At 40.6% G+C, this 11,903-nt stretch overlaps 2 protein-coding genes across 2 annotated transcripts; both read right to left on the bottom strand.

Moving 5' to 3' along the window:
* Window positions 1-1,035: 1,035 nt before the first annotated feature.
* Window positions 1,036-3,432, bottom strand: LOC138393091 (protocadherin beta-12). The gene has a single exon (XM_069484138.1). The coding sequence runs from the start codon at window positions 3,430-3,432 to the stop codon at window positions 1,036-1,038; it is 2,397 nt and encodes a 798-aa protein (XP_069340239.1).
* Window positions 3,433-8,474: 5,042 nt separating this feature from the next.
* Window positions 8,475-10,844, bottom strand: LOC138393090 (protocadherin beta-10). The gene has a single exon (XM_069484137.1). The coding sequence runs from the start codon at window positions 10,842-10,844 to the stop codon at window positions 8,475-8,477; it is 2,370 nt and encodes a 789-aa protein (XP_069340238.1).
* Window positions 10,845-11,903: the final 1,059 nt, after the last annotated feature.

Genomic DNA, 11,903 nt, shown 5'->3' with positions numbered 1-11,903 from the left:
AAACTTTGGGTTACTACCCATTAGTGTATCATGAAATCAAGTTAGTGAATCATGACCACATTTGAAAATTATTAATAAGTAGAATGAAATAATATAGGCAATTTCAGATTGCATCACAAAAAGGCTAAGCAGTGTTCACAAAAATTTCTTTCTTTTACGTTTATGTGTTGCAAAATATGAAAAACATAATGTTACTATTGGTTGTGGTATATTACAAAAGCTTGAAAAAGAGTTTCCAATGTATATACATTAAATTCTGGTATAACAGGTAGAAATTCATACATAGCACACAAGTCCACTTTATGCTATACGAATTATTATTCAGGTGCCTGCATTCCACCACATTGCATTATAGCTTTGCAACACTAATGAAACATGGAAAATTACAGCTTCATATTCCAAGATTCCTTGAGTAGCCATCATATAAAATGTGGCTTCACAATCACTTTCCAGGATGAATGAGAAAAGAATACTAAGAAACTTGCCGTCTAGCTCTTTCTAATCAAGTGATTACACTTGTCTTTGTATCATAGGATATGCCTTTCTGGTTTATATTAAAAATTAATAAACATATTCAAAAGTTAACATAAAAATGCACTGTGTTTAAAGAAAGAGAAATGACATTTCTGAATAGCAACCATTTAAAACCAACTGCAAAAAAAAGAGAGAGAGAGAGAGAATCAAATGCTGGATAACGTGAATTGCCTCCAATTTGGTATGTTTTATTTTACCATCAGCATAATTGTGGGTAAAAATTTACATGAAGGTAGGAACAGGGAAAAATGCAATTAGGTATTGTTCTTAAGAAACAAATTAATTACAAATTAAGACCACCTAGGTTAAAGAATAAATTACCATCTTGTGAGAACCAAAAATAAAGGTAAACAAGCATTCACTAAAAAGTAAAGCAGGAAAGAATATGAGAAAATATGAAAGTAAATCACTACAATTTTAAATACACACAAATTGGAAATAAACATTGGTTTGGAAGTGCCACAAAATTATATACATACGTAATATAAAGGTCAATTACGGTCACTGAATATTGAACTCAAAGCTACTGGGAAAAGTAGGATTTTCCTCTATTTCTTTCCCAGGGCACTGGGGAGGGAGGTTGGGGATAATTGGTTTCAGAAACTTGAACTCATTTGTCCTGGAGCCCCCAGTCAGACATATCTCATACTGGTAGCTCTGGGACAGGGTCCCTGTGCCACTGACATCCACGAGATGACCAGGAAAGTGGCCCTCAGGCACCGAGCAACGACCCCCCAAGGTCACCCTGTTCCTCCTGCACAGCCGCACCGCCACGAACAGCAGCACCGAGAAGAGGAAGAGAGAGGACACTGAGGCCAAGGCGATGATCAAGTAGACGGTGAGAGAGTCGGCCTGCGCCTGGTCCGGGGCCGCTTCCGGGAGCGGCAGGTAGGGCTGGGAGAAGCCATCCACCAGGAGCACGTGCAGCGTGACGGTGGCAGACAGCGGAGGCTCGCCATTGTCCTTCACCAGCACCACCAGCCTGTGCTTGGCCGCGTCGCGCTCACTCAGCGGCCTGGCGGTGCACACCTCGCCATTGTGCGCCCACACGCTGAACAGCCCGGGCTCCGTGGCCTTGAGCAGCTGGAACGACAGCCAGGCGTTCTGGCCCGAGTCTCCGTCCACCGCCACCACCTTGGTCACCAGGTAGCCGGCCTCTGCCGCCCTGGGCACCAGCTCGGTGCAGGGCGCAGAGCTGTTCTGCAGCGGGTACAGCACGAAGGGCGAGTTGTCGTTGTCGTCCACCACCACCACGCGCACCAGCGCCTCGCTGCTCAGCGCAGGGGAGCCTCGGTCTGTGGCGCCCACGCGGAACTCGAACGCCTGCAGGGCCTCATAGTCCAGCGACCTGAGGGCGAACAGGTGCCCGTTGTCCGCGTTGATGGAGACCAGGGAGTTGAGGGGCAGGTGTGGGTCTTGGGGCGGCAGGAGCGAGTAGGTGACCTGGGCGTTGGTGCCTGAGTCTCTGTCTGTGGCACTGACGCTGCCGATGTGCAGGGCGGGGCTGTTGTTCTCTTGGACCAACAGGGCGTAGGAGGTTTGGGTGAAAGCAGGGGCATTGTCATTGACGTCTGCTACTAGCAAAGTTATTCTGTGCTCCGTTTTCAGCCTGGGTGTCCCCAAGTCAGTGACGGTGATGGTGAGGTTGTACTCAGCTTGGCTCTCTCTGTCTAGTGGGCTCTCTGTTTCCAACGTGTAGTAATTCTCTACTGAAGATTTTAGCAGGAATGGGAGGCCTTCCGGGATAAAACAAACCATCTTTCCATTTTCCCCAGAGTCTTTATCTCGGATACTAAAAACCATAACTACAGTTTCGGGCCAATTTTCTGGAATTGGACTGGTAATTGATGACACGGCTATTTCAGGAGCATTGTCATTCACATCCATCACCTGAATTCTGACTGTTGATTTTCCAAAAAGTCCTCCCCCATCCGTGGCTTGAATGATTACTGAGTATGAATCAATTGCTTCAAAATCCAAGGACGCTTTTAAACTAACTTCTCCTGACTTTTGATTAATTTCAAATGTCTTGCGAATATCTTCTGAGGCATGAGAAAAGGTATATGATATTTCCCCGTTTATTCCGGAGTCTAAATCCCAAGCGGAGACGGTGACAACTAGTGAGCCAAGGACACTGTTTTCTGGAATATTCACCTCATAAAATGTCTGCTCAAACTCGGGGGTGTTGTCATTAGTGTCCATGACCACCACCCGAACCAAGGCAGTCCCAGACCTGGGAGGGGACCCACCGTCCACAGCAGTGAGGATGAAACTGAGCTCGGGCTGCTCTTCATAATCCAGAGCCTTGTCCAGAATTAACTCTGGGTATTTCCTATTGTCTGGATTGACTCTCATTTTAATGTGGAAATGAGAATTGGGGCTTATTGTGTAGCTTTTTACAGCATTGACTCCTACATCTAAATCCTTTGCACTTTCTAGCAAGAAGACAGCACCAGCAGGACTATTCTCTGGGATTTCTAAGAGCATTTCTTTTTCCAAGAATACAGGAGAGTGGTCATTTATATCACTGACCTCAAGTTCAATCTGTAAAAACTGCATGGGATTTTTCATTAACACCTGGAAATACAGCACACAAGGCTCAGCGGAGCCGCAGAGCTCCTCCCTGTCTAGCATTTCGCTTAACAGCAAATCCCCGGTGTTTGTGTCCAGCTGCAAACACTGTTTGTTATCATTAGAGACCACCCGAGCTCCCCGCGCAGACAGCTCACCCACCTCCAGTCCCAGGTCCTTTGCCAAATTGCCTACAAAGCTTCCGCTGTGCATTTCCTCAGCCACCAAAAAGCGCCCAGGCTCGGAGCCCACCTGAGACATTCCCGGCAAAACAAAGAGAAGCACGACTTGCCTTATCCACAGAGTGCCTGTCTTTCCGTTCTCCATAGCTCCTTCCCCGAATGCTTCTTGCAGAATCACTTCAGCTCCACTTCCCAGTTCTGGGAAATGTGCCTCTCTGATCTGTCCACCAGATCAGAAAGAAGGTAAGTCTAAGGATATTAACCCTGTTGAATGGCTACTAGGTTATCCCTTGAAGGCGTGTTCTTTCTGTCTTCCCAATTCTCTGTGCGCAGTAGGTAACAGGGTCCGCAACACCAGCCAGTGTTTTTTCGCGATATTATCCTGCAGCGCCACCATGCGTCTCCACAGATTTTCACAGTTTGATGAAAGCTACCTACATTTAATTGACATAAATGTTCCCCAGAAACAAATACTGTATTTAAGTAATGCATTGTGTTTAAGTAATTACAGAAATAACCTATATTCCATAACATTTTTTTATATTTTTTATAGTTTGTGATGATGTTTGTATTTGTTTTAAATCATTTATTCAGTATCTTTCCCCACTCTCCACATGAACAAATGTACTTGGTTGTGGTGAATAGACATACTGAGATGTGATTCCTGGTCCCCAGGAGTTTGTAAACTTTCTGAGAAAATTGTTAACCTGAAACCAGGAGGATATAACTGATTGTTAAGCTGAATAAAGTTCTGTCACTACTTGGCCTTCCTTAGGTGGTAAGAGAAAGGGAAAATGTACATGTGTCATTTCAGAAGTTATGAAAGTGGATTAACCATGAGATGAGACATTTAGATAGTTGCTACAGCACAAGAAGGCATTTTTGAATAACAATGATTTCCTTAATAGCAATGAATTGTGAAGTGAGAGAAAATGAAGGAAGATACTGGGTGAAACACATTATGTAAGTCTGTAATTTAGTTCCAGTTTTTCATAATTTACAGAAAATTTCCTAAGTACACAAGCATGAACATGTTAGTTTCAGTTAAAGCAGACTCTTACTCTTAAAGCTGGCTTTCCCCAGGTTCCCAGGATTAATTCCAGCAACAATTATGGCAATCTGCTTTCTCTTTCAGCCCAGGAAGTGAAAGTGAGAGAAATTCTCTTCCCAAGTGTAGGAAAAAACTTAATTTTCACTCTGATTAGACCAACTAAGAACATGTGCCTGCCACCAAAGTAATCATTGATTCAAGATGTGTAGAATTATAGGTAGAGATTTTAGTCCCAGAATCTAAAGACCTATCTTTGGCCCTTCCTTTGGTTTAATACTGTCTCAGACCACCTTTTAAGCTTGGGGTGGTTTCAGTCCTAGCAAAAGTACATTGTTGCTGCATAATGAGGGAAATTGTTTGGAATAGATGCTAGGATCTCATCAACGATGTCCACTATAGAAGATCTTAAAGTTCACTAAGAATAGGTGGAGGAGGGATCTAACAAGTTTGCATTTTTAAAATGTTAAGTTCAAATATCATTCTTAAAAAATGCAAGCTAGATATATGGTTGAAAAATTGGTACAGAAAGGTAGAAATTGAAAATTAGTTGGATTGACTACATACATTTATCCTCCCTCCTTTTAAAATACCCACTAAAATGACAGAGAAGTAATAAAAATGATATGATCTAACAAAGACTAAGAATGCACAAATATTTTTTGATAACAGGAAGCAGATGGAAGAGCAATTGATTTAGTTCCAAGAAATGTCTAAAGTTCCTGCATTGAAGACACTCACAACAAACTAGTGGGTTTTGTCCACATAATCTCATTTAGGTAAAAGATTTGTAGGAACCAGGTGTGAAATAAGACTAAAGTCAGTTAAGGACTGAAAAAAAGTTATTAGCTGGAAGTATCTATATGGGAGAGTTGAATTCTCTGTTCCTTTCACCATCCTACATAGACAGAAAAGTAACTCAGGGCCAGAGAATGAAAAGTTTATTCTCTGGAGAAATTAAATGGGACTTTCTCCACTCTTGGAGACCCAGGCAGAGTTGAGTACAATGTAAAGTGTGAAACTAAAAGTAAGGAGAGTAGCAAAATTTTGCATTCTGAATGGTGAGACTTCTAGCCCCTTCCCATGCACTATTCTCAGATTGTAGGATACAAGGTATATGCCTGACTCCCACCCCACCTCCACACAGTGGATGTTATAAAATTCCAACTCAGAGAATATTAAAGTCCCAAATAAAGACTTACACATACTGATATTTGGGGGTTTTCCCAGGTAATAGCCTTATCCTAGCATGATTGCCTTAGAATAAAGCCCTGCCATCAGCAGGCCCTGTTCACTCACAAAAAGTCACTTGTCAGCATTTTGATAAGTCATCTTTCTTAAATATGAGAAGATACTCAAGGACCACAAGGCATTTAAGGAAAATGTCTATAACATAAAATAGAAAGGCCAAAACTACCACTACGACCACTACCAAAAAAAAAAGAGGAACAATAATATACAAATATAGAAAACAGAAGAAAGCCTTTGAAAATACGTGAATAATATCCTCAGAGAAAATCTAATGAGAGCTAATATTTATTGAGTATTTATTCCATGCCACCCATTTTTCTAAGTGCTTCACATGTATTTGCCCATTTAATCTTAATAGTAACTGTATGAAATATGTATTCTTATTATAAGATAAACAGTAAGCTAGGCCTTCAGTGTCCTTTACTAGCTATAAAACCTTGCACAAGTTCTTAACTTCCCTGTGACTCACTTTTATTTTAAAAATGAATATATAGTACATAATGTATTTTTACATAATACATTTTAAGGAATAAATAAATTAATTATAGATGAGAGAAGATATTATATTTATAAGTCTATAACAGGATATCATGAAAAACACTCAGAGAACCAAAAAAGCTCTTAGAAATAAATATTTGTGAGCCTTAAAGAAAAACTTAAATAAAAAACATTGAATGATTAAATAAATTGTCCAAAAAATGGAAAAAGTGTTAAAGAGATAGAAAATAAGAAAGGAAAAAAAGCTTAGAGTCTTATAGAAGCAGTCTAGGAAATTTAATATTTAACTGAGATTTTGGTTAAACTCAGAATATAGAAAACTCAAGGAAGAAATTATGAGTAGAACATACCAAGAAAATTTCTCAGAACTGAAAATGATAGTCTAAACAGTCAGGTGTGGTGACACATGCTTGTAGTCTCAGCTACTCAGAAGGTTGAGGTAGGAGTCCTTCTTGAGGCCAGGAGTTAGGGGCTGCGGTGCAATATGATTGCACCTGTCAATAGTCATGGCACTCCAGACTGGGCAATCAGAGTGAGACCTCATCTCAAAACAAACAAACAAACAAACAAAAGAAAAAGATAAACATTAATAGGGCACACTCATGTGACCATATTAATTTAATAAATATATAAATAACCAGTACTAAGTTATTTTCAGAATATCAGGGAAAGTTTACCAATGCTTCCAGAAAGAAAGAAAGAAAAAAAAGGGATCACACAAAAAGACATAGGAATCAGAATGGAATCAGCCTTCTGAACAACTCTATATGTGGTCAATAAAAGTAACAGTGCTTTTTAAATCTGAGGGAAAATTATTTTCAACCTATAATTTTATACCCAGTCAAACTATCAGTCAAGTGAAATGAAAAGAAGATAATTTTCTAATGCAAGCTTTCAAAAAGTTTTACTTCCTCTGCATCCATTTTTATGAAGGCATTGAGAGATATGTATCAGCTAAATAAGAGACTAAACTAAGAAGAACATGCTAGACCTTGTACAATGGGACAAATACAGAAATATATTAAAAGAAAAAAAGTCATAGAGTGACAGCCTTTAGAACAACCAGTGTAAATGAAGCAGAGATCTAGGTGAAAGATCTCTAAGAAATAAACATAATTGATATGTATCCGATATATTTGAATATTTTAAGGAGAAAGATTGAAATTCAAATGAGAGATAATGTAAAACATCAATAGAAGTACATAGAAAATTATGCAAGTACAAAACAATTTTCAGTTCTAGGAAAAATGTTTTCAAGAAAAGAAATGTAATCATTCTACACTAATGCATATATTAAAGAAATCTTAGTTTTATGGATACTAACAGAACTAGTCTAACTTTTAAAAAACTAATAAATCTATTAGAAGAATAGAAGAAAGAGAATATGCAGTGTTTGCACATATGTTGTTAGTTACAGAGAAAGTTAAATCTTTTTTTCCTCACAGCAAGAAGTGATTAAAGTATAAAACTGAATGTCAAGATATAATAGTAGAAATATATTTAGAAATATTGAGATAATTCTAGAAGTCACTCCAATGAAATACGCTAGAGATTGAAGAAACTATTGTTTTTCTTTGTAACATTTAGTTCATCTTAATTTTAAATTTGACAATAATTAAATACATTTATAAAAGAAAATGAAAAGTGAATATCTTTCCATCAGTCCACCAATATTTTCACACACAAATTTTCAAAATGTTTCAAATTTCCATTTATTTTCATGCAGTATATTACATTTTGTTTGGATTATGAGATACAATCTGTTTATGTATATATATATATAAAATCAACAAAAGAGAACGAAAAAATATTAGCCAAATAATAACAGTGTATTTAAAGAAAATAATATAATACAAACACAAAGATATTATTGGAGTCCAATAATAATCATAAAATAATATTTCATCTACTGTGAACTTATTAATAAAGAAATATTTCTTTTTAATGTTGTGATTTAAAATTAGATGGCATTGCTTTTTAAATGAATAAATAGAATATTAGAATAAGCTTCCAAGGGCAGATATGACTTCTCATAAGAAGGAAGTACAATAGACAGGTGGTTAGGACCATGAGATTCAGTCTCTGAAAAATGCTAGGAGAAAAATCAAGACTTCAGTTTTCCAGAATGAGAAATGATAATAAATAAATTCTTGTACACTTGGAGAGGATTGAAATTATTCTTTAGAAATGGGTACTAATTGAATTAAAACTCACTGTTAAGGCAAAAGAGATAAAATAACATTTAAAATGTAGATATGTAATAACTGAAAATTGAAAACTACTTGAACTGCATAACTAGTTTAAAATTAATATTGATATGGTTCTATAACATTACAAAAGTACATGAAAATATAACATAATTTTTACTGAAAATTAAACCCAAAGGTATTTCAAAAGATGGGATTTTCTTCACTATTCCTTCCAGGGCCCTGTGCCTGGATATTAGGGATAACTGGCTTTAAGAATTTGAACTCATTTGTCTCAGAGCCACCCATGAGACACACCTCATACTGGTAGCTCTGGGACAGGGTCCCTGTACCACTGACATCTACCAGATGGCCAGGAAAGTGGCCCTGAGGCACTGAGCAGCGACGCCCCAAGGTCGCCTTGTCCCTCCTGCACAGCCGCACGGCCACGAACAGCAGCACCGAGAAGAGGAAGAGGGAGGACACAGAGGCCAAGGCGATGACCAAGTAGACGGTGAGCGAGTCGGCCTGAGCCTGGTCCGGGGCCGCTTCCGGGAGCGGCAGGTAGGGCTGGGAGAAGCCATCCACCAGGAGCACGTGCAGCGTGACGGTGGCAGACAGCGGAGGCTCGCCATTGTCCTTCACCAGCACCACCAGCCTGTGCTTGGCCGCGTCGCGCTCGCTCAGCGGCCTGGCGGTGCGCACCTCGCCATTGTGTGCCCACACGCTGAACAGCCCGGGCTCCGTGGCCTTGAGCAGCTGGAACGACAGCCAGGCATTCTGGCCCGAGTCTCCGTCCACCGCCACCACCTTGGTCACCAGGTAGCCGGCCTCTGCCGCCCTGGGCACCAGCTCAGTGCAGGGCGCAGAGCTGTTCTTCAGCGGGTACAGCACGAAGGGCGAGTTGTCGTTGTCGTCCACCACCACGACGCGCACCAGCGCCTCGCTGCTCAGCGCAGGAGAGCCTCGGTCTGTGGCGCCCACGCGGAACTCGAAGGCCTGCAGGGCCTCGTAGTCGAGTGATCTGAGGGCGAACAGGTGCCCATTGTCCGCGTTGATGGAGACCAGGGAGTTGAGGGGCAGGTGTGGGTCCTGGGGCGGCAGCAGTGAGTAGGTGACCTGGGCGTTGGTGCCTGAGTCTCTGTCTGTGGCGCTGACGCTGCCTATGTGCAGGGCGGGGCTGTTGTTCTCTTGGACGAACAGGGTGTAGGAGGTTTGGGTGAAGGCAGGGGCGTTGTCATTGATGTCAGAGACCAGTACTGTTATGTTTTGCTGGGTTTTCAGCCTGGGTGTCCCCAAGTCAGTGACGGTGATGATGATATTGTACTCAGCTTGACTCTCTCTGTCCAACGCTCCTTCTGTCATTAGGATGTAAAAATTGTCCACAGAGGGTTTCAGAAGGAAAGGCAGATAATGTTGAATGGAGCAAACCGTCTTTCCATTTTCTCCAGAATCTCTGTCTTTAATCCTAAATATGGCCAGTACGGCGTCAGGAGAGTTCTCAGCAATGTAGTTGGAAAGTGATGATATGATCACTTCAGGAGGATTGTCATTGGTGTCTAATACCTGAACTAAAACCATACACCTTGCAGAAAGACCCCCACCATCTATTGCCTGTATATTTATTTTGTAAGACTGTACTAATTCATAATCAAGCATCTCTCTGAGAATGATTTCCCCAGAAAAAGGATTAATTTGAAAAGTTGTTGGAATATCTTCAGAAGCATCAAAAAATGAATAGATTACTTCAGCATTGACTCCTGTGTCTACATCTCCTGCGGAGACTTTAACAATAAGGGACCCTACGGGGCTGTTTTCTGGAGCCTGGGCCTCATAGAGTGCCTGAGCAAACTGTGGGGCATTGTCATTGATGTCCATGACCACTATGCGTATAGTGGAAGTCCCAGATCTTGGTGGAGACCCGCCATCCAGAGCCGTGAGGGTTAAACTGAGCTCTTGCTGTTCCTCCCGATCCAGCACTTTGTCCAACACCAGCTCTGGATATATCATACCTTCATCACTGTCACTAATTTTAATATGGAAAAAAGAGTTGGGATTGATGGTGTAGTTTTGGATTCCATTAAGTCCTCCATCTGAATCCTGTCCTCTTTCTAGTCGAAATGCTGTCCCTTCTGCTGTATTTTCTAGTATTTTTAATACCATCTCTTTGTTCCGAAACATTGGTGAGTGATCATTTATATCCCTGACTCTCAGCTCAGCCCGGTAAATCTGAAAGGGGTTATCCATTACAATTTGGAAATACAGCAGACAGGGTTCTGTGGGGCCGCATAGCTTCTCTCGGTCCAGTTTCTCATTTGTAAGCAAATTCCCAGTATGAAAATCCAGGAGCAAATGTTGTTTGCTATCATCAGAAACCACCCTGGTTCCCCTTGCAGCCAGCTCTCCCTCTGCTAGTCCCAGATCCTTTGCCAGATTGACCACAAATGATCCTCTTTCTGTTTCCTCTGTTACCCAATAACGTCTAAACCCAGAATCTGCCAAGGACACGCCCCAAAATAGAAAGAGAAATAGAACTTGCCTTTGTCTTGGGAAGCAGAACCCTCTAGCCGCCATGGCTTGCTGTTTCCTCATTTATCAGTCACAATCTCAGCGCCGGATGTAAACAGCAGGTGCAAATCCCAGACTTATGTTATGTATTAATAGCAGCGGAGAACTAGGGTTTATTTCCTTTTCGTTTTTCAATCTTGGGCGGCTACAGCTTTTTCCCCCAGCTCGTCTGTCGGGATCTTCCTTCTTTGTTAGTGACTTGCATAGTGTTCTCAGTTCAAGTCCCTACCCCTCATCTTTTTAGCCTGCAGCGCCACCGTGTGGCTTCCAACACACTGAAATGGCTTTACCCAATTTTTGTGTGTTTCATACACCTACAAAAATTTTCCTTTAGTGGCTTGTTTAAATTTTTTATTTTTATTTTCTTTTGTTTGTTTTGTAAAAAATAATGCTAAGATAGAGAACTGTTCATGTTCTTGGGATTCTTTGTGGCTTCATAGGTAAAGTTAAATATTCAACAGTGAAAAATGTTTGTAACAGTAACTCTGTTCACTTCACTGTGCCAGATTTAGCTCTGTACTAGACCTTTCATCTCTGACACAACTCTTACACGACCAAAGGAAAAACTGTGGGTACCTTCTGGGACCACCAAAACAATATATTTTACTTTTCCAGAAACACTGGGCATAGGACAGCAAAAACTGACAAAGAAACTCATTTGCAACCTTCTTCAACAAACTTCTTCAAAATATTATTATATTGCCTAAACAGAATAATCACTCTATAATCCAGAACCAAGCATTTAGGTTGCCACTCCTCCGTGCTTCTCTGAAAACTTATGCATACAACTATGATTAATTACCCTGTATGTATTATTGCTTCCTGTTTCATGCCATTCTGTCTGTTGGTTAATATGTGAGCCACTTGAGGACAACTATGTTATCAGTCATCTTTGGTAGACAAATTAGTCACTTACTAAATTCTTGCTGTATTAAGCCATGTATAAATAAACTCTAATGAGTCAGACATGAAACAATATTTAGTGTGTTTCAATCCCTAACATTAGAAAATTGTGTTCTTTCATTTATTCATACTTTGCAATTTCTGTTTTCTTTCTTTCTTTTT

This window comes from Eulemur rufifrons, chromosome 10 (genome assembly GCF_041146395.1).
Source record: "Eulemur rufifrons isolate Redbay chromosome 10, OSU_ERuf_1, whole genome shotgun sequence".
Lineage (NCBI taxonomy): Eukaryota > Metazoa > Chordata > Mammalia > Primates > Lemuridae > Eulemur > Eulemur rufifrons.
The sequence above is the reverse complement of the archived record's forward strand: the minus strand, read 5'-3'. Positions and strand labels throughout refer to the sequence as shown.

Bases quoted from the DNA above. Each gene is read 5' to 3' on its own strand.
- LOC138393091 (XM_069484138.1), bottom strand. From the start codon at position 3,432: ATGGAGAACGGAAAGACAGGCACTCTGTGGATAAGGCAAGTCGTGCTT.
- LOC138393090 (XM_069484137.1), bottom strand. From the start codon at position 10,844: ATGGCGGCTAGAGGGTTCTGCTTCCCAAGACAAAGGCAAGTTCTATTT.